The 23,564-nt window shown below is 39.3% G+C and overlaps 1 protein-coding gene across 1 annotated transcript in view; it reads left to right on the top strand.

Annotated features, from left to right (window-relative positions):
• LOC124718958 overlaps positions 1-21,300 on the top strand; it is a 78,773-nt gene extending 57,473 nt beyond the window's left edge. Inside the window, exons 7-10 of the mRNA XM_047244626.1 lie at positions 5,163-5,351; positions 15,940-16,105; positions 16,318-16,483; positions 21,011-21,300. Coding sequence (XP_047100582.1) covers positions 5,163-5,351; positions 15,940-16,105; positions 16,318-16,483; positions 21,011-21,137 — 648 coding nt within the window. The 3' untranslated portion in view covers positions 21,138-21,300. The remainder of the gene's footprint in view (positions 1-5,162; positions 5,352-15,939; positions 16,106-16,317; positions 16,484-21,010) is intronic.
• Positions 21,301-23,564: the final 2,264 nt, after the last annotated feature.

Here is a 23,564-nt window from a genome sequence, read left to right on the forward strand (position 1 = left end):
GGAAGATAGCCTCATTTACAGCTTATATTTGAAAGTCTTATAGTACCAGCTGATTCATAGCTCTTACATGATGTCATGTTACATGTACAAATGTAACATTCATTGTCATATTAATACCTCTAAAAATATGCCGGGCATAGACATGGGGCATATTAGTCACACTAAAAACTAAAATCTCCATTGGTAAATTATTAACAGGAGGATCATATTTTCCTCAAAACTGTAGCTACTACTTCCATTTCGCATAAAGTTGTAATGTGATTTAGGTGGTCCATACAGGCAATCCAAAGTAGGGCCCTTCTTCACATAACACTTGCAGGTTCAAATATCTGTACTGTAATATATTGTTGAAATGACTAATGACATGGTGTAATCCAACTATGGTTCTCCAGTTTCATTATAACACTGCATGGTGAAAAAAGATTCACCTACTCTGTGTGTGTGTGTGTGTGTGTGTGTGTGTGTGTGTGTGTGTGTGTGTGTGTGTGTGTGTGTGTGTGTGTGTGTGTGTGTGTTGAGGGAGCGAGAGATATTTATTTTAGTACATCAGTATTATTTTATTTCCTAAACTTACTGGTACACCTCATTAAAAGGCCTCTGTGGTTGGACTGTACCACAATTTCTAATATTACACATGACATAATATCTGATGTAAGAGTTTCAATCCTTTACTTCCAACAAGATAGCATGTGAGAGAATAACAAGCTTATGTCAGTGAATATTTCACCAGTACCTAATGTTATTGACCATCCACAGATAAGATTGTAAACATCTTCAGTCATACCATAACAGTTGTGCCTATACTATGACATAGGAAGTTTGTTATTGTCAGCTAAAGGACGTTATCACATACATTGTTGTATTGCCTTAGTGCCACATACGCACCAAAATAAGAAGCACACCTGTTCACATGTATCAACAATGTATTGGAGTGTGAAAAGAAGCTGGAAGCATAAGATATGTAAATAACTTGGGTTATGAAGTGTATGTATGTGCAAGATCTTGTCAACAATTGACGTATAAACCAATGTCACCATAATGAGATTTTCACTCTGCAGCGGAGTGTGCGCTGATATGAAACTTCCTGGCAGATTAAAACTGTGTGCCCGACCGAGACTCGAACTCGGGACCTTTGCCTTTCGCGGGCAAGTGCTCTACCAACTGAGCTACCGAAGCACGACTCACGTCCGGTACTCACAGCTTTACTTCTGCCAGTACCTCGTCTCCTACCTTCCAAACTTTACAGAAGCAGAGTGAAAATCTCATTCTGGAAACATCCCCCAGGCTGTGGCTAAGCCATGTCTCCGCAATATCCTTTCTTTCAGGAGTGCTAGTTCTGCATGCTTCGCAGGAGAGCTTCTGTAAAGTTTGGAAGGTAGGAGACGAGGTACTGGCAGAAGTAAAGCTGTGAGTACCGGACGTGAGTCGTGCTTCGGTAGCTCAGTTGGTAGAGCACTTGCCCGCGAAAGGCAAAGGTCCCGAGTTCGAGTCTCGGTCGGGCACACAGTTTTAATCTGCCAGGAAGTTTCAATGTCACCATTTCTGAATGTGTTATGGGTGCTTGAACATGACCCAAGGATAATAAAAAGAATACAATCTACTTGGACCATGTTTTCATTCTCAAAACACTGGACTGAGTTTACCCCCTTCAAAACAACAAACTGTGGAGCTCTGATTGTGTGCCTCTTCCTGTTGGGGTCGCCAGCAATGCAACATAACCAAAAAAAGGTTCATGCAGACATAAGATCAGCTGTGCAAGATGTCTTTAGTGCTTTTGAAAGTGAAACCTGCATTGCCAGTTTGTCAAAGGATAAGTTTTGGTCCTGTGTGAAATCCACCAATGGATCAAATTTATCATTTGTAGATAGCAACTGCACAAAAATGGAAGATGGGAAAATTCTAGAGTTATAAACAGTTACTCAGATCACATGTTCTCCACATTCACTTCCGCGCACACATTGACATACATGCATGTGACATGTGTAAGCAGGAGCGTTTGTGGAATGGAAAACTAAGAGTCAGGAGGAGGGGATGAGGGTCCCGTGGACATTATGAAACAACTATTAGATAATACCTGTAGCCTCTCTTAAAGTAGTTGATCACAGACCTGTGGAACAATGAAAAACCTGTGATTACACACTGAATATTTATATCACTAACCTCAGTTTGTTGATTAATTATGGATCATGTTTTCCACGTATGACTTTCTTGGAAATGAATATGTTGTCAATGACTGTATATCCTCTAACACACAGTAAACAACTGTTTTTCGATATCTGAAGGAGCATAAGAAAATTATCATTTCCATAATTTTAAGGGGCTCCAGACAGGTTGATATCTTAATTTCCATTTTTTTTTCTCTGGTCATGGTCTACAGAATTTACCATTCCCAATAATAAATAAAACACACATTGTCTCCTTAGTTCTGGTTTATTCATTCGTTTCAACAAAACATTGTGCGAGTAACCATGTATACGAGGGGCATTTGAAAAGTCCGTGCAGAAATAAAAGCTACTTATGTGTTTGGGGTAAACCTTTGTTTTTCAAAATAGTCTCCTTTTAGACTTATGCACTTCATCCAATGTGATTCTAATTTGTTGATCCCTTCCGAATAATAGGAATTATCAAAGTCAGCAAAACAGCTATTAGTTCCTGCAATAACCTCCTTGTTTCAATAAAATCATTGTCCTGCCAGCTATTTCTTCAAATTGGGGAACAAATAGTAGTCAGAGGGAGCCAAGTCTGGAGAATGGGGGGATGTGAAATGAGTTGGAATCCTATTTCCATTAATTTTGTGACCACAACTGCTGAGGTGTGTGAAGGTGCATTGTCGTGATAAAAATGACTTTTTTGTGGTCCAATCGCCAGCGTTTTTCTTGCAGCTCGGTTTTCAAACGGTCCAATAACGATGAATAATATGCACCTGTAATAATTTTACCCTTTCCAGATAGTCGAATCCCAAAAGACAGTCGCCATTACCTTTCCAGCCGAAGGAATGGTCTTCGTCTTTTTTGGTGCAGATTCTCCCTTGGTAACCCATTGTTTAGATTGTTGTTTGAGCTCAGGAGTATAGTAATGTATCCATGTTTCATCCACAGTGACAAAACGACACTTAGTCCTGCGGATTCTTCCTGAACGGCTGCAAATCATCCTTGCAATGCTTCACACAATTCAGTTTTTGGTCAAGCGCAAGCAGTTGCTGAACACATCTTGCGGATAGCTTTCTCATGTCAAAATATTTATGCAAAATAATATGTACCCATTCATTTGAGATGTCTACAGCACTAGCAATCTCACGCACCTTAACTCTTCTGTCATCCGTCACCATATCATGGATTTTATCAATGATTTCTGGAATTGTAACCTCCACAGGGCATCCAGAATGTTCAGCATTACTTGTGCCCATATAGCCACTCCGAAAATTTTGAAACCACTTATAAACTGTTCTAATCAAAGATGCAGAGTCACCGCAGTGTTTATCAAGCTTCTCTTTAGTCTCCTGAGGTGTTTTGCTTTTCATAAAGTAATGTTTAATCACCACACGAAATTATTTTGTCCGTTTTTTGACAATCACTCCACTTCCTTGATTCACACGAATGTCAAACACAAAGAAATAGGCCAATATGGCTGAAAACATACTACTAACTGAACATGACCTCGATACAGGCCAGTGGTGCCATCTCTTGGACTTTGCACGGACTTTTCAGATGCCCCTCGTATGTAATAGTTCTCAGATTGAAATTTGATTTTTGAATCCCCCACCTCTGAGAGCAATTATTTAGGAGGTAGTGATTCAGTAGCTTTCAAAACACTTGAGGAAGAGGAGCTATGTGGAGAAAATGTAACGATCACCAAGCAGGAGTGCAAAAAAGCAAAAGGGTATGAGGCTATGAGGACTGAAAACTGCATATAAGGGAAAGAAATTGGAAGATGGCTGACGATTAGATGGTAAGAATAGACATGAAAAAATCTGTCGTGGAAAGAATTCAAAACTATTATGGCATAGCAGTAGCATAGAAGATATTAGAAAAGCTGTGTGGGCAGTTTTGTTTCACCTCTTCAAGAGACCATAAACCCAGTCATAGGCCTTCCAGAAAGTGATCCTATTTACAAACCAGCTATTTCTTTTGCTAGTAGAAATCTTGAAAGAAACTTCCAAGGATTTGTCAGATGTAAGTCCACTGACGAAAATCACTCCCAAAATCCTAATGAGTCCATAAACAGTGTAATCCGGGAGAGAATTCCCGAGAGTGTTGGTGGCAATCAGTATACTGCATTTTGGTGTCTTGGATGCAGTGACAACATTCAGTGAAGGAAATGTTACAAGATATGAAGTACTGAAAAGGCTGCTAGAAACCTTTCGTCATTTTGCAGTAAAACAAATGTTAAATTTAGATAAAGAAAGGCTTTTCGTGTCTGAGAACTGTTTGAGACTTTGAAACAATGGCAAGACAGGCAGGAAAAAGGATATTGCAAGATGAAATGGAAGAGGATGCAGACAACCCAATGTATGGAGCTGGGAGGCATTGACAACTTTAATGGCTGTTTTCTTTAAGTTGTATTTTTCAAGAAAAAAGTGTACTTTCTCAGTTTCTATTAACCAGAATTTGTTCAAAATTATGGGGTATACTCATTGGAGTATTGTGCATATTTTAACACGGGGGTTTTCGTATTTTGTAAATCTCAAAGAAGTTAGCCTTATGCACATTGAAAAGTGTAGAAAGTTTGTCTACTTTTCACAAATATAATTATCTTAAAAATAATCAATACTTTCAGAAATACCTCTGTCAGTGGCTAGAAATGTGCAACCCAAGGCATATTTTCTTCAAATTTTTATTCCCAATAATTGCTGAAAAAAGGTACCTTTTATATGAATAAATATTACATTGTTTAAGATAGGGATTTTTCCAATCTGCCCAAAACTCTTTAAATGAAGTAAAATCATATCAGCCATATTATGTCTTATGTAACTGTGTAAAGTTTGTGATTGCTATTTGTCCTGTGGTTAATGCTTTCTCACAAAGGCCACACTGTGTGTGCAATAGAATCAACATTCATTGATGCTGAAGAAATGTAATACTTGCCAAGAAATAACTCCTGTTCCTCTATACCTGCAACAGCTGAAATGAATATTGTTTTAATGTACGGCCTTTTTTTTCCAGAAAAGTGCTCAAAAGGAATTAATGAATTTAGCTAGTGATTTGTCTCATAGCTGGCACAATATTGAGGAAGCAGCGGAAAAAGCTAGAAGGAAACGCTCACAGCTAGACATAGAATCCAAGGAAGCACCAAATCGTCTCACAGAACTATTGAACAAATTGAGAAGAGCTTCAGCAGAGGAACTTAAAGCTGTAAGTATCTCCTTCTCCTCTTCCATGCAGATAAGCAGATCTTGTATAGAATGAGATTTTCACTCTGGAGCGGAGTGTGCGCTGATATGAAACTTCCTGGCAGATTAAAACTGTGGGCCCGACCGAGACTCGAACTCGGGACCTTTGCCTTTCGCGGGCAAGTGCTCTACCAACTGAGCTACCGCAGCACGACTCTCGCCCGGTACTCACAGCAAGTTCCATATCAGCGCACACTCCGCTGCAGAGTGAAAATCTCATTCTGGAAACATCCCCCAGGCTGTGGCTAGGCCATGTCTCCGCAATATCCTTTCTTTCAGGAGTGCTAGTTCTGCAAGCTTTGCAGGAGAGCTTCTGTAAAGTTTGGAAGGTAGGAGACGAGGTACTGGCACAAGTAAAGCTGTGAGTACCGGGCGAGAGTCGTGCTGCGGTAGCTCAGTTGGTAGAGCACTTGCCCGCGAAAGGCAAAGGTCCCGAGTTCGAGTCTCGGTCGGGCACACAGTTTTAATCTGCCAGGAAGTTTCAGATCTTGTATAGCTTTCACGTTGCATGATGCATATGTAGTTACACAATCATTTCTGTATATTTGATGTGGGAGAAAAGTAATGAGACTGATTTTTTTATGTACCATAGTTTTTATTTTTTCAGTCAATAATATTGCCCAAGGGAACTCCCTTGGGCAACTATACACTGGTAGTCATTGTTTCCACTCTGGGTTGCAGTGCTCTTGGTCACATTCTTCTGAATGTTCCTGAATCCCAAAATGATGTCATTTTAAGACATTTTTTCAATTTTGGGGGAAAAATCAAAAGGACTCAGTTCAGGTGAATAGGAGGCCACAGAACAACATGAAAGCCTTTTGAAGTCAAAAATTCCAGGATGGAAGTGGCCGCATGGCATGGGGCGATGTCACGAACAGCATCCACTTGTGTGCAATGTCCAGTCTCAGTTAATAATTCTCTCTTTCCTGAGCCTTTCAACATTAGCTTTGTAAAACATTTGGTTGACAGTTTGTCCTGGAGGAACAAATTCTTTATGCACGATAGCCCTACTGTCAAAAAAGCAAATTTGCTTTGTTTTGATCTTTGATTTGCTTATTTGAGCTTTTTTTGGTCAAGTAGATGTCTGTGTGCCGCTCCTTACTTTTCCACTTTTTCTCAGGATCCCACTCATAAATCCATGTGATGACTCGACTAAACCATTAGTGTGCCAAAGTTTGATGTACAGTGAAAGTGTTTAACAGGTCACCCATCATCCTTATTGTTAAACTTCAGTCTGATCTCACAAGAGCACGCACACTGAAGTGTTTTTCTTGGTGTTTTAGGGTTTCATGTAGCTGCTGGCTCGCACCTTGTACTTGAAACCGAGTCACAACACTTCACAAGATCTGTTACCCGACGTAACATCTGAAGTATTTACCTTTTCCTTTTAATCCAGTGCTACAGTTGATTCTCTTGAAGTAGGGGTCCTGCTAATCAGTGCCTCTGAAATCCTGTGGAAAGGCTTGACTTCTTAACATTCTGAAGTTACTGAAGCAAAAGAAGAAAACTTAGACTCATATCATAAAAAGCATGTCCTCTAGTGTCAGACATATATTTCCTTGAGTAGTTGTACAGCTCATTAGTGATATTCATGAATTAGAGAAGAACACAACTTTCATAAGACATATGCCTTGAAGGCTCAATATGACAGTCCAGATTGCAGTATATTTCAACTGTTGCAAAACCATCCTCTCTCTCATGTTCATTTTTGGAGAGTGTGGTTGCTCTTTGACAGTCAAGCCACCACCGCAAAACGTAAAATGTGCCACCCACAGCGGGTGAAGCAATTTGTCACCACTTCTTGCCGTTTCCTTGTATTCCACACTGCCCGCTTAATGTCTGCAAACATGAAAGCACCCATGCACAGTATATGTTCTGCGGCTTACTTGTTACTACTTAATATTATTCTGTCATGTTCATCTTTCCTTGCACCACATGACGAGTGTTATACAGGCGCCCACTAGAACTGATAGACTCAATTGAGTGCGTACACATACAGGGGGGCGCACGCGCGTGCAGACGCACACAGTTTGTTGTCTGGGTTACTTCCCATCAAGTGGACTCTCGCAACATTCAAAAAGTCTCTCCGCAGTGCCGTATGATTGTTAACCAGTTATTTTCAACAAGATGGTGTAACTTCACATACAGCTCGCGTTTCAATGTCACTGCTTGCTGATGTTTTTGGTGATCGCATTATTTAACAGGGACTTTGGCCTCCACGATCGCCTGACGTAACACCACCTGACCTTTTTTTTTTTTTTTTTTTTTTTCCTTCTTCTGGGGTTTAGCAAAAGCAACTGTCCAAAATCCATCGATGAATAGAAAACTGCAATATCTAGTTTCACTGCTTCTGTTACAGAAGAAATGTTACAGCTTGTGTTTGGAAACATAAGACGAAATCTATCTTTGGCTGTAGATTAAACTATTGTTTCTTCAATAAACTGGTTCTGAGTATAGTGGCATCAACATAACAGTTTTACACCCAGAACTGTTTTATTGAAGATGACAAAGGCTGTGAAAGCCTATGCTCTCGTAGGCAGTTGTACTGTTATATATATTGTAGTATTGGAATAAATCCCCCCCATGAACCATGGACCTTGCCGTTAGTGGGGAGGCTGGCATGCCTCAACGATACAGATAGCCATACCGTAGGTGCAACCACAACAGAGGGGTATCTGTTGAGAGGCCAGACAAACATGTGGTTCCTGAAGGTTTTGGTACTGCGAACGGTTGAAAGCAATGGGAAACTACAGCCGTAATTTTTCTCGAGGGCATGCAGCTTTACTGTATGATTACATGATGATGGCGTCCTCTTGGGTAAAATATTCCAGAGGTAAAATAGTCCCCCATTCGGATCTCTGGCCGGGGACTACTCAAGAGGACTCAGGAGAAAGAAAACTGGCATTCTACGGATCGGAGCGTGGAATGTCAGATCCCTTAATCGGGCAGGTAGGTTAGAAAATTTAAAAAGGGAAATGGATAGGTTAAAGTTAGATATAGTGGGAATTAGCGAAATTTGGTGGCAGAAGGAACAAGACTTTAGGTCAGGTGGATACAGAGTTATAAATACAAACTCAAATTGGGGTAATGCAGGAGTAGGTTTAATAATGGATAAAAAAATAAGAGTGCGAGTAAGCTACTTCCAACAGCATAGTGAACACATTATTGTGGCCAAGATAGACACGAAGCCCATGCCTACTACAGTAGTACAAGTTTATATGCCAACTAGCTCTGCAGATGATGAAGAAATTGATGAAATGTATGATGAGATAAAAGAAGTTATTCAGGTAGTGACTGGAGACGAAAATTTAATAGTCATGGGTGACTGGAATTCTACAGTAGGAAAAGGAAGATCAGTTTGGATTCCGAAGAAGTAATGGAACACGTGAGGCAATACTGACTCCAATTACTTATCTTAGAAGCTAGATTAAGAAAAGGCAAACCCATGTACCTAGCATTTGTAGACTTAGAGAAAGCTTTTGACAATGTTGACTGGAATACTCTCTTTCAAATTCTGAAGGTGGCAGGGGTAAAATACAGGGAGCGAAAGGCTATTTACAATTTGTACAGAAACCAGATGGCAGTTATAAGAGTAGAGGGGCATCGAAGGGAAGCAGTGGTTGGGAAGGGAGTGAGACAGGGTTGTAGCCTATCCCCAATGTTATTCAATCCGTATATTGAGCAAGCAGTAAAGGAAACAAAAGAAAAAAATTCAGAGTAGGAATTAAAATCCATGGAGAAGAAATAAAAACTTTGAGGGTTGCCGATGACATTGTAATTCTGACAGAGACAGCAACAGACTAGGAAGAGCAGTTGAACGGAATGGACAGTGTCTTGAAAGGAGGATGTAAGATGAACATCAACAAAAGCAAAACGAGGATAATGGAATGTAGTCAAATTAAGTCGGATGATGCTGAGGGAATTAGATTAGGAAATGAGACACTTAAAGTAGTAAAGGAGGTTTGCTATTTGGGGAGCAAAATAACTGATGATGGTCGAAGTAGAGAGGATATAAAATGTAGACTGGCAATGGTAAGGAAAGCGTTCCTGAAGGAGAGAAATTTGTTAACATAGAGTATAGATTTCAAGTATCAGGAAGTCGTTTCTGAAAGTATTTGTATGGAATGTGGCTATGTATGGAAGTGAAACATGGATGATAAATGGTTCGGACAAGAATAGAATAGCAGCTTTCGAAATGTGGTGCTACAGAAGAATGCTGAAGATTAGATGGGTAGATCACATAACTAATGAGAAGGTATTGAATAGGATTGGGGAGAAGAGGAGTTTGTGGCACAACTTGACTAGAAGAAGGGATCGCTTGGTAGGACATGTTCTGAGGCATCAAGGCAATTTAGTATTGGAGGGCAGCATGGGTGGTAAAAATAGTAGAGGGAGACCAAGAGATGAATACACTAAACAGATTCAGAAGGATGTAGGTTGCAGTAGGTACTGGGAGATGAAGAAGCTTGCACAGGATAGAGTAGAATGGAGAGCTGCGTAAGACCAGTCTCAGGACTGAAGACAACAAGAAGATATGTGCATGCAGTGGGGAAGGGTAAAAAAATTAGATGTTTGGGTAGCACATGGCCCAAGCCAAAATCACAAAAATGAGTGGGTGGCCATATATGCATCTCCGCTTGCGTCATCAATTAGCTCATGAACAACACTGACCATTTGTATCTTGTGTTGTTGTTGTTGTTGTTGTTGTTGAGAAATGATGTCTTTATGCTAACTTAAGAAAAACACAGCATCTACTCACTGTACAAGATGTGCATGCATCCACAAAAGATAATGTTATGCATCTGGTAGAACAATGACGGTATGGTGTACTACAAATTGCTTCCCTAAGGTGTAATCATTACTGCTGACATTTACTGTCAACAACTGAAATGTCTGGCAAATGCAATCCAAGAACAATGACCAGGAAGATAGCGTGATGTGATGCTACTCCACAGTAATGTCCTCCTGCATTCTGCAGGACTGAAAAGTAGTACTGTAGCTGGGTTGGAAAGTCACTCTGCACCCACCTTATTCACCTGATCTTGTGACCTCAGATTTCCACATTCTCTGCTCTATCAAACAGCCTTCAAGGTACTCCCTTTCCAGATGAAAACGCCGTCTGAGCATGGCTCGACTAGTTCTTCACCTGATAGCCACATGATTCCTACAGTTGAATTGAAAAGTTACCCTGGCATTGGCAGACTGTTGTAAATATTGAAGAAGAATATGTCAGTGATGACTAAATCCTTGTTATGTGTATCTGTTGTGTTTAATAAGCTTAGGCACAAATGCTATGAACTTACGCAGCAACCTAATAGTATGGAGGTTAGTGCTTAATGAAGAAGAGATTGTAGAAAGTCAAGCAATGGAAAATCCAGGTTGGAATGCAACAGTATTATGAAAAGGATAGTTGCTTCTCACCATATACCGGAGATGCTGAGTTGCAGATAGGCACAAACATAGGTTGTATTTGTGTGTGGAGAAGAGGGAGGGGGAGCATATTTTTGATAAATATCTTGTTGGCTGAAAGCTGATTTTCTGGCAGTTTTTTTCTTGTTCCTTTCTGCAACTCGGCACCTGTGCTATATGATGAGAAGCAGCTGCCCTTTCCATAATATTGTTAGATTTTAGAAAGTGTTGCAGGTGTCACTAAGTGGAAGGAACACCTTGGCATTTTATTAGAAGCTGGAAATTTAATTAAGATATGAGGATGGTTTGAAAAGTTTTCAGAATGGAATAGAAAAAAAGTACTTACATCACTGAAACTTTTTTCATTTTTCAATGTAGTCTCCTTGTAGACTAATGCACTTGGTCCAACAATGTTACAGTGCCTTGATCCCATCTCGAAAATGAGTTTCCTCCAGACTTGCAAAATAATTGTTAATTCCAGCTATCAATTCATCATTTGAAGTGAATCTGCGTCCACCAAGAAAAATTGTTAGTTTTGGGAACAGATGGAAGTCTGTCAGAGCCATATCAGGTTAATAAAGTAGGTGTGACAACAATTTATATCTTAGTGCGTGTAATTTTGCCATGCCGCCGGCACGTGTGGGGGCACATGTCAAGAGTCGCAGCACCCATCTTGCAGATAATTTTTTCATTTCTAATTCTTCAGTTTAAATGCGATATACCTTTTCAGATGATATCTGGCAAGTGTGAGCAATTTCACGCACTTTCAGTGGGCGAACCTCCACAACCATTTTGTGCACTTATGCAATGATTTCTGGAGTAGTGACACGTCTTGGCCGGCCACTGTGCTAATCATCTAAGATCTCTCGACCAAATGTAAATTCGTTTACCCACTTGGCAACAGTTGTATATGAAGGAGCATTGTCCCCCAGTGTATTCTGGAAATCGGCATGAATGTCCTTTGCTTTCATACATTTCTTTACAAAGTACTTAATCACTGCTCGAATCTTGAACTTTCATTTTTTATTTTATTTTATTTTTTTTTTTCCTCCCATCTTTGCAAATCACTACGTGGGAACAACAGAGCCACTTCACAGCCACAGCTCTCTTCCAAGAGCATGACACCTGTTTACAGACAACAGTCCAATGAATATCACGTGAAACACTCATTGTGCTGGTGCTGACCTCTTGTGGTGATTCCGAGAACTTTTCAAACCACCCTCATACACCAAAGAAAGGAAGGAGTGCCTTACTTGTTGTTGGTAGACTAAGCTACATGAAGACATGCAAAAATTTGTTCAATAAAAATATTAGAATGGAGGAGGGATTATGCGCTTACGTTATGATACAATGGTTAAATTGTGTTGAAATTATTTCAGTAATGTATGAGATCATGGAAGTAAGTGCAGTCAGCTGGTTATCACCATTCCCTACATCTATACTCACAAAGCAAAGTCAGGTGTGGGTGGATGGTACGTTATGTATCATGTCTCAACCCCACCCTCTTCCCCATTCCATTCGCAAATGATTCGTGGGAAGAAAGATTGCTGATAAGCTTTCATGTGAGGTCAGGGGTCTCTCTAATTTTACCTCCATGGTCTTTTCGCGAAATACAGGGTGTACATAAAGTCCAAGAATACTTTCAATTATCGACTGCGGCAGTCACTTCCCGTATTCTCTCCCAGAGCTCTGCTAAATCACATGGTGGAGGCAGTACATACACTAGATCTTTAATGTGTCCCCACAGTAAAAAGTCACACGGAGTGAGATCTGGTGATCGGGAAGGCCCTTTCACGAAACACCTGTCCCCTTTTGTAGCAAGGACGATCTATCGATGCAGCAGCTCAGTGTTCAGGTACCGACTAACTTCACGATGAAAACGGGGTGGAGCTCCATCCTGCTGAAAGATGAACGGAGAGTCTGATTGCATTTGAGGCATCAGCCATTGCCCCAACATGTCCAAGTAGGAATATCCAGTGACAGTGCTCTAGGCAAAGAACAATGTGGCCTGTACAGTTTTTGATGCGACACAGCACAAAGAACATTTACCTTTGGGAATCACGCTCAAATTCAATGCATTCATGTGGATGCTTTGAACCCCATATTCAACAATTATGCCTGTTCACTTTTTCCCATTAGTGTGAAAAGTGGCTTCATCGCTAAAAATTAAGTGATCAACAATGCCATCCCCATCCTCATTCAATTGTTGCAACTGTAAACAAAACTTGTCTTTGTCGTCATTGAGCTTCTGGACTAGCTCCAATTTGAATGGTTTCATAGACAGCTTCTGTCACAGGACTTTCCACACTGTCATAGGAGCGATTTAGAGTTCACGGGATGCATGATTGACAGATTCCTTTGGACTCTTTACAGATGTCTCTCATACATGCTCCACATTCACTTCACTCACACTGGGACATCTGCCTCTCTGTCGGGCACAAGCAACCCGTCGTAACAAATTTGTTGTGCCAGTGGTAAATGGCCTTCCTTGTTGGTGGCTTCTTGCCATACTTGGTTCTAAACAATCGTTGAACAGCTGTAGCACACTTGTTTTTCTCGAATTCCAACACACAGAAAGCTTGCTCTGCACCTGAACGCGCTACATTTGTGACTAGCACTGATTATCAGCAACTTACCAGACTACGCTGTGGCGGCATACATGAAAAAAAAAAACTTTCAGGGTTTCTCTTCAAAATGACATGTATAATATCTGTCCAATGTTTGGTTCTTGTGCAATAAATAATTGAAAGTGTTCCTGGACTATATGTACACCCTGTATATGTTGTAGGAAGCAATATACTAGTAACTCTTCTAGGAACGATAATTAATTGAAACCCTCAGCTTCCGACAGGTGTTATTGATATACGTCGATAGGGACAGCTGAAAATGTGTTCCCTGACTGGGACTTGAATCCAGGATCTCCTGCTTACATGGCAGACGCTCTATCCGTCTGAGCCACCGAGGGTACAGACGAATAGTGCGACTGCAGGGACTTATCCCTTGCACGCTTCCCGTGAGACCCACATTCCCAACTGTCCACCGTCTATATACGTAATGTACCTAATAGGTATTTGCCCTTTCGCTCATTAGTCTCGCACACGAAGTTGTCGGTTCCCATAAGAGTTCAGGCAACCTGTGCGCATTCGCACAGACGGAGGTCAATGGCTGGGTAGCCTGTAACTATATATATGAAGATAGTAATTGTTCTCGAAAGAACAGATACCATTGATCACCGTGCAGCTTCTCTAGAATAAATGATAATTAATTGAAACCCTTAGCTGCCGACAGGTGTTGATATACCTCGGTGGGGACAGCTGAAAATGTGTGTCTGCCACGTAAGCAGGACATCCCGGGTTCGAGTCCCGATCAGGGCACACATTTCCAGCATTCCCCATTGAGGTATACCAACAACACCTGTAGGCAGCTGAAGGTTTTAATTAACATTCATTCTAGAGAAGCTGCACAGTCATCAATGGTATCTGTTCTCTCGAGTACAATTACTATCTTCATATATATATTCTAGGAATGTATGCTCTTGGAAGCTTTGACAGTAAAGTGCACAGTGGTGCAGAATGCTTCTCTTGCAGCGTCGCTCTGGGATTGGCTGAGCATCATCTTCACTCTCTTACTAAATGAACCTTTAACGAAATGTGCTGTTCTGCTTTGTATGCCCTTGTTCTTGTGTCTTTCCTATCTGATACAGAAACCAGCCTGATGAGGTTCACAAAGTATTGGTTGAACAAGGGTTTTGTAAGCTGCCTGCATTGTGGGTCGCCTCCACCTCCTCAGGATCTTCCAATGAGTCTGTTTGGTGTCAGCCTCAGCAATAAGTTTCATGTGTTCATTCTACTTTAAAGTGCTCCATACATACATTCCTAGATGTTTTATGGGAGTGATTGCATCCAGTGAGTGTTCTGCAGTTGTTCAGCCACATAGCAGTGGGTCTTCCTGCCTATTTATTTGCAATGCATTAAATTTGTTTTACGTTGAGGGTCACCTGCCAATCCCTGCACCAAGCATTGATCATTTGCAGATTGTGTTGGATTTAGATTAAATTTCCTAGTGTTGCAACATCTCTGTAAACAACAGTATTTTCCATGAAAATCTTCAAGGTACTTTCAACATTTGGACATTTATTTATTGTACATCTGTAGGTTTCTCCCTATTGAAAATGACATGTTGTTTTCTGTTACCTAGAAAATCTTCAGTCCAATCACTCAGCTTGTCCAATATTCCATATGCTCCTGTTTTGTTGTCAAAGGTATGAAATTGTGTCGAACGCATTCCGGAAGCTGAGAAAATGTTTTTTTTTCCCCTTTAAGATTCATTTTTGTAAGTTCGTTTCTGTAGGTGTAAATTATTTTATTGAGGTTGGATTCCTCTGGGAACCATGTTCTCAACTACCACGGTATTAATACTGTAAACAAGAAAAATGGCAGCCTCAGTTGTAAGAGATTTGAAATCATTTATTACAGCAAATTGATTTCAGTCACTGCATGGCCATTTTCAGTACAAAAATAAGTATTGAAGACTCGTGTAATTAAAGTACATACTAACAACTTCAACATGGCCGTCCGCAGCTCGTGGTCTAGTGGCTAGCGTTGCTGCCTCTGGATCACAGAGTCCCGGGTTCGATTCCCGGCTGGGTCGGGCATTTTATCTGCCCAGGGACTGGGTGTTTGTGTTGCGCCATCATTTCATCATCATCATTATTTGTGACCGTGGCTAAAATTTGACTGTGTAAAGATTGGGACACTGTACGGGCACTGATGATCGTGCGGTTAAGCAGCCCACAAACCAGTCATCATCATCCTCATTCAACGTGACCAGAAACAGAAGAAATATTTGTTCACTGGCTGCTATGTTTGTGTGTTGAGGTCATGTTGAAGTTATAATATGTGCTTTTGTTGCACAAATTTTAAAACTAGTATTTGCACTGAAGAGGGTCCTGTAGTGAATGAAATAGATTTTCTGTAATAAATGATTTCATCTCTCTTAGAATCGAGGCTGCCATTTTTTAAAATTTTTTTGTGTACAGGAGCTATTATTATTATTATTATTATTATTATTATTATTATTTGAGGTGTTAATGACAGAACTGCAATATCCAAACTGTGCCTCCAATCTTTCTTTGATTGCAGTTGCATGAAACCATGGTATCACTGATGAACAGAGATTCTACTTTACAAGAGTCATTGGACTTTGGTATAGCATATAATGACTTGTTCTATATACTGGATCTTGTGGCGCAAAAGAGGATGGCAAGACATGTGACACTAAGTTTACCTGAAATGTCTACCCTCGCAGGTAAGAAATGGTAACTTGGAAAAACATTGCAAATAATGATTGGTCTTTCAATTTATGTGCCAGAACTTTGTAAGAACTGTGTTCACGATGGTCTGGCTGAATTAATTTCTGCAAAATGCTGCATTTTTAATAAAATAGAACAAAGTGACACCTGTAAAATCATTAGGATGATGAAACTTTGATGTGGCTTATGAAACAAAAATAATTTTCAGACGATCCTCGTTTAGAGCATCTCATTGGCATGCACTCGGATGAAACACGTGAATCTGAAAGTTCCAACAAATTCTCAAATACCTGTGAGTGGAATGAACATATGGATGCTTTACTGTCTAATAATGATCAACTGGTTCAATCATTAAGAGACCTCATTGCTGTATGGTAAGTTCCAGCAAATGTATGTTTCTATATTTCAATTGATGTCCAGTGTATAATCTTGATTTAAATAATTGAAATAACAAAATTCATATCTTCGTGGACTGACTGGCTGCTATGCTACAGAATACAAAAACTGTAACATACATATTTAGAAGTATTTATTGCAGTGTCATGGTGTAATGTCAGTTTGAAACAGCAAGCTGTGAGGAAGGGACCTCCAGGAGTACGTACATCCTATTTGTTCTACACAAGTATCACACGTTATTACTCTTGCGTTTTGTTTTGGAAGTTTTGATTCGAATTCCTTTGTTCACCAGTTTGTTGTTTTCATTTCTATGAGAGGTATATGTGGCATCTTGTGTGCTCTCACTGTTCATCTCATTTACTTGTGATTGGAATATATTCTTACAACATGGCTCGTATTCTATAACCAATGTATAATATGACAGTTTCCAAGACTACAGGAAGAGAACACACACATAATCATTAAACCGCCCAGTAGAGCTCCGATGCTGCTTACGGTTGCCACACCAGGGAAGGTTTGGGACGTTTACCATTTGTAATTTTGGTTCAGGGCTCCCTAAATGGGTTAGACTGTGTCTGCTTTCCTAACTACTGATACAAAGACCTAACTGCAAGATGAGATCTACAGGTAGCACATTTCTCAACACTTCATTGCAGTAGACTGTGCGGAAAATGTTTCAAAGAGATCTTTTGCAGTGTATGTTAACTCTGTTGCAATCTTAAAGGTTTTGCAGTTTTTGATCCTGAATTACACATTTAACGCTCATTGCATGTATTCAATCTGTATGTGTGATAAAATAGTGGTGTTACTTTTTATCACATGTCCTGTGCTGTGTTTGGCTGACAGAAGCAAACTGTGCCGAATTTGAATTGAAATATATGCGAAGATAATGTGCCTTTTTTTTTTTTTTTTTTTACTTGTGCTTTTGTATAATGAAATGTGCAGATTGGTATCCCACATTAAAGATCTGTCCAAAACACATTATTTCCAGTATCATTTGTTAAAATAGTCTCAGGAAAAGTGGCATAGGTAGCAAGCTATTACCATACAGGTATATTGCTCTGTTGGAATTACGTGTACCCTTACCTGGATCTGCACTGTTTATAGTTCTCTGTTGTTATTCAGGTATGGTCTGGATGCACTAACTTACTGATACACAGCACATTCTATTCATATTTTGCTATTCTGACTCACAATATGTACACTTATTTGTAAGAAAATAAAATTCTCAAGAACTCTGGTACAATACACTCAGAAGAAGAAACTTGCTAATAATGCATTTGAATCTCCCAAATGCTGTCAATGAGTGAGGAAATTCTCAGCAAGTAGCAACTAAAGGTAACAGGACATGTTTCACAGGCATCTTTTATGAAGCTCTGGTTAGATGGTCCTACTTGCGTGAACATGTGCTAGTGCTTTCCGAGACATTTACAAACTTTGCATTCCTTCTCTACAGCAGATAGAATTCCCAATTGATATTGTCATTCTACTAAATTTATTCCAAACTATTGTGGCATGGTTGTGCAGCAGCCTTATAATGTGATTAATATTAAAAAACAGTCCTGGCCCACGTGTTTGTTCTCAGTGGTTTTTAAACCATCTTGTAAGGTTTGCTTCCTGTTAGGTTACCATTTAACCTAATGATTCCATAACTCTCTCACTCTCTCTCTCTCTTTTTTCTTTCTTTCTTCCTTTCTTTCCAGCTCCTTGCTGGTGACATCTTCTACAGGGTTGAGAAAAACCTGGGTATTTAGGAGAAAACTCGGAGGATAAAATTTTTTTTGCCATTTTTTTCATATTGGTAATGAAGCATCTAAATTTAAAGTCCCATGATTAAGTTATTCAGAAGTCTAACCCATTCTAACTTCTGCAGGAAAGATAATTTACATGTAAAAGTTAGTTTTATTCATTACCAGCTTAGCATTTGCCGCTTCACTCACTCAGGCTGTGTGCTCTGCACAGATTTTTTAAAACTGAATTTTTATGTTCACAAATTGCACTAACTTCTAAACTTTTCATGCTAATTAAGGCCATAGAAGCATGGTCTTTCCCAAATGTACTTCTTACCAAAAAGTGATTCTTTTAGCTGGAGTCAAAGATGGGCATTAATCATGCCTTTTGCATTCTTGTGGAGACATTTACATATAAATGTTCATCCCTAAGACACATTTCTTATATGTAACTGATAAGTGAAATACCAATTTTCAGATTTTTAACTTTAAAATGTTTTTTTAATACAAGAAAATATTTTCTTACACACTTTTATCTCTCGTTTCATCCCCTAAGGAGTTGAATTTCCAAAAACAGTGTAACAGCTATTTTTTTTAATTTCTAACTGAGAAGCCAAATTGCAGTTTTGAGATTTAGCTTTAAAATATGTTCATAATGAAATATTTGCGTAAAAAAAATCTCATTCTCTGTTTCGCCACATTAGCATTGTAATTTCCAAAAACACTGTAACACAGATTTTGTTAAAAAAAATGTCTATAACCAAGAAGACAAATACCAATTTTCATAGCTGTAGCTTCAAAGAAACTTCAGGAGTTCTTTAGAGCTATCTTCGAAATCGACTTAATAGCTAATATTTTCAAAAAGCTTTCCTTCTATTATGCGTGGGATTTCAAAAATCCCTTCCTAAACAATGCCTTCAGTATAAGATCAACAGTCTCTCCAGATTTAAAGATCCTGTCTTTAGCAGTTTGGTTTGGGTGTGATGAGTCATTCACGACATTGCGTTTTATATGTATGATAGACAGATTGTAATTTAGAGAGAAACCTTCAAATCATTTGGATAAAGATGTATAAGTAATAGCCAGATTCCTTACAGTTTGATGCAGGATACAAATTCATCTGTGCAAAATAGCTCAGTCAGAGCAAATTTTCAAAGGATAGAAAACCCAGGATGGAACATGGACAATATGAAAGGAGATAGTGCTACTCACCACACACAACAGGCATTGAGTGGCTGGCAACAGATGATTGCTGGGAGGACTGTTGCCAGCTTTCCATGGGAACTACTGGTGGAAACTATAGTATGATTAAAATTATGTGTTAGTTGACACTTCTGGCTTTGTATCTGCTTTCCTGAAATCGGAGTGCTCAATGTCACACACATTCACTGTTGCCAAACTGCAACAGCAATTGGTTCACTTCCAAGTGCTTGTCTGGCTTTCTTTCCTGATGGTGTTTTCAGATCCCGAATCCTGAGTCTGACCCTCTTATTTTGTATTTCAGTATACCTGATACACAAGGCGCAATTCAGCGTTACGTATACAGTTTTTATAATCCTAGAGACGAGCTTATGTTAGACAAGCTTCGCGTGACATTGCATGAAGCAGAATTTTTGAAGACTGCACTTAATCTATTTGCACTTGTTTTTCTTCCTATCATTCCCTTTTCATTGAAATCTGCTTGTGCTGTCTATAACCTGCAACTGAGTGCCAAACAGGACTGCTCATCAGTTGGTAATACGGCAGCTGGTGTAGGCAGTGAGAGGATGGTTTCAGATAATCAGTCAGAGAGAGAACTTACAATTTGCTTTTAGCACTGAAACTGGAGTTTTTCGGTCTTAGAGTTTGCTTGTAGAGGTTAACTCTAATAGCCGTGAAAAAAGTGATTGTGACTTTACTTCTGCTGTAGATTGTTGACTGCCACTTTGTTGGCTACATTGCAAATCACTGGGTTTTGTTTAGTTTAGGACACAAGTTTAAATTCAGGGCTGTACAATGATCCTTCTGGTGCAATTAAGTCGTGTGTCACTTAAAATCAGCTGTGGACAGATCATCTCCTATTGCTGTCTTATCTCGTGCCAACCGCTTCAGACATTGCCCTACGTTACGCAATAACAGCATTCGAGAAGCGAGCCCGCTGTGTTTCTGTGCCGCCTGTATCAGAGCGGTAGCCGGCAACCGATGTGGCAAAACTGTAGCAGCAAGTGACAGACGTCAACTATTGAGTAATTGTGATCCGAGCATAATCGTCTGTAGAGCACTGACAACACGGAGGTACTGTGTACATGCGGAAAGCAGGTGCACCAAGTCAGTTGCCACTGTCAGCGATCTCCTTGCGTGACTCCACTGTAGTTGATTACTGTGAAATTTGGTTGATTTTCCTCACCGAACATGAATGTGTATCCATCTTAAGTGGTTATGTATTTGTACTTGTTCTTCATTATAGGAATTAGATAGTGTTTAGACTTAATGGACACGTTAATTTACTGACAGTCTGTTTGAAAAAGTAGATGAATGTTATCAGTTTATTTAATATGTGATTCCCTTTCTAGTGAACTGACTATCCAATAAAAAATTCATGTACATGTGAGTTAATGCCTAATCTTATTTGTCCTTATTGTTACATGTGTAGCTGGATATCAGTGTCATAAGTCTCTTTCTGCCAGTGATGTCCTGTGAATCTGTGCTTGTAGTTCTTTGCTGATTGTATCACTTACATCCACTGTTTGTTGCTGTGGGTAATCAACACAAAAAGCACTTTATTTCTATTTTTAGGTGGCAACAACCATTTGAGACAGGTGTTCCAGAAGATATGGTTGTAAATGGAAAGAACATATTGCAGCATACAGCACACTGGGATCGTGTAACAGCTTTCTTGGAAAGAAAGCAAATGAAGGAATAAGTTGTGGGGAAATCATATTTGAAAATTAGGATTTACAAATTTATTTATAGATAACTTTTGTTAAGTATTAAAACAATATGAAGTTATGTTGCTCTGTTAACTTGCAAGAACCTGGTTGAGTTATAGCTTTTTATACATTTATCTGTGCAATATGTAAATTAAAATAAACTACTTTCTTCATATACTACTACATAGTAATGGTCTTTGCAATGCACCGATGCACAACTGTGATTTCATATATGTAAGTATCTGAGTATGTGGCATTGCCTGTGTATGCAACCCCCCCCCCTCCCACACACACACACACACACACACACACACACACACACACACACACACACCGACTCATTATGCTCCCACCCCTCTCCGTCCATCTGTCGCCTCCACCCCGTCCTTGTCTGCCCCCTCCCTTCCCTCTGTGGTACATTCAGCAGCAAATGTGAATACTGTCTGCTAAATGTGTTGGTAATAGAGTTAGCAGCAAAGTAGTAATCAATTTAAACATCATGCCTGATGTGACATTTTAACTGCATGAACTGCAAAATGTAGTATGTGATAACTTTTTTCGTCTCATAATTTTGTGAGGGCTGCAAGTCAGAAAAAATTGAGTAACGGTTTGAAATTAAGTATAAAGTTTGTTGCAAGTCACTAAGTACTCGCGTTGGCAAATACTGGATAGCAAGCATAGTAGCTACATATTATGCAACAAATAGTTTGGAAGTATGGATTAAACACATCGAATATTGTATAAGCACTGTATTCGTTTCTTTCAATTTTATCAAGTAGCACAAATTGATTAACACAAGCATTTTCACAAAAATGATAAAGTTCAAAAGTGAAAGAGTAAATACTTTCCCCTAATTCACGTAAGATTCTTAGTCGGTAAGTATCTTGTACTGTAAACTTTGTAAATAAGGCTTGTCCTTCCTCAGGATTTGAGCTATCTTGTTATCAAGTTTTATGAAATCTGTTCAGCTATTTAGTTATAATAAATTTAAACGTCATGCATGATGTGACCGTTTTTCCATCTCAATGTGTATGGCATTTTACTCCTGAACTGTAATAGGTAGGTGGTTCTTACCCACACAGCAATTGTTGCCTGACAGTAAGGGATGTGTGTACCAAATTTGGTTGAAACTGATCCAGTGGTTTAGGAGATGTGGAATATACATATGTGTATACATAAGTTTTTGTAATATGGATGGATTATTTGAAGTTTAAAACTTTAGAGGTTGTAACTTTTCCCCGTCAATAAATTGATAGGCTCAGCAGAACAAAACTTTGAAACTCTCTGTAACGGTTTCACTAAAATTTTGGATGGTGTAAGAGCTGAAGTGCTAAACCACTTGATTTCCACAACTGTATTAAAGAGAATTTCAAATAACCATTGTTGTTTTTCTGACTACTGTGTAATATGAAAAAATCAGTATCCTGATACATTTTTAATTGTAATGTGAAAATAATTGGTTCAAAATGGTTCAAATGGCTCTGAGCACTATGGGACTTTACAAAATAATTGAGAGACTTTCTAATGTAATGAAACAACTGTTTATCCTAAACATGAATACAACAGTAGCACTGGTCGATTTTGCCAATGTGGCCCCTCTGTCTGTAACAAGTAAGTATACTCACCATTTTTCAGAATTTGTAATATTAATATGGAAGTTACATAATTTATCTCAGTTTGAAAATAACAGTTAAAATAAAATTTTTTGTGTCATCTCATTCTCACTGTAGGCACATACCGTGGGAAGCAAGGAGGGGATATTGTTTGGTGGCTGGTATCCTCTTCTGTAATACAAACTGTCCACAAGTATTAGTTGGGTTCTTTACTCAAAAGAATAGAAAATTACTCAACTCAAGATAGTCCAGGTGTTGTGGTACAAGCTCTCCACAATAGTCCACATTAGTTTCGCTGCTGGTGACGTAAAAGTCCGCTATATACACTGCTCTGGTCACTAGGTAGAGGCTGAGCTAAGTCAGTTTGGTTTCCAGAAAGGCATTTTCAGCGGAAAACTCTATATATACTTTCACTAACGAAATATTAAATGCTCTGAGTAACTGGAAGTCACCCGTTTGGATTTTTTGTGATCTCTCAAAGGCTTTTGACTGTGTAAATCATGGAATACTTCCAGATAAGCTCAAGTACTGTGGTATGAATGGGACAGTGCTCAAATAGTTTAAATCATACCTAACTGGAAGAGTGTAGAAAGTTGAAATAAGCAGTTCACATAATATGCAAAAAACTGGTGATTTCTCAAACTGGGGAACAATCAAGAATGGGGTGCCGCAAGGTTCGGTCTTGGGTCCTCTGCTGTTCTTAATATATATTAATGACTTTCCATTCTATATTCATGAAGATGCGGAGCTGATACTTTTTGCCGATGATACAAGTACAGGGTGGTCCAAAAGTCCGGAAACGCCCTG

This window comes from Schistocerca piceifrons, chromosome 10, assembly GCF_021461385.2.
Source record: "Schistocerca piceifrons isolate TAMUIC-IGC-003096 chromosome 10, iqSchPice1.1, whole genome shotgun sequence".
Lineage (NCBI taxonomy): Eukaryota > Metazoa > Arthropoda > Insecta > Orthoptera > Acrididae > Schistocerca > Schistocerca piceifrons.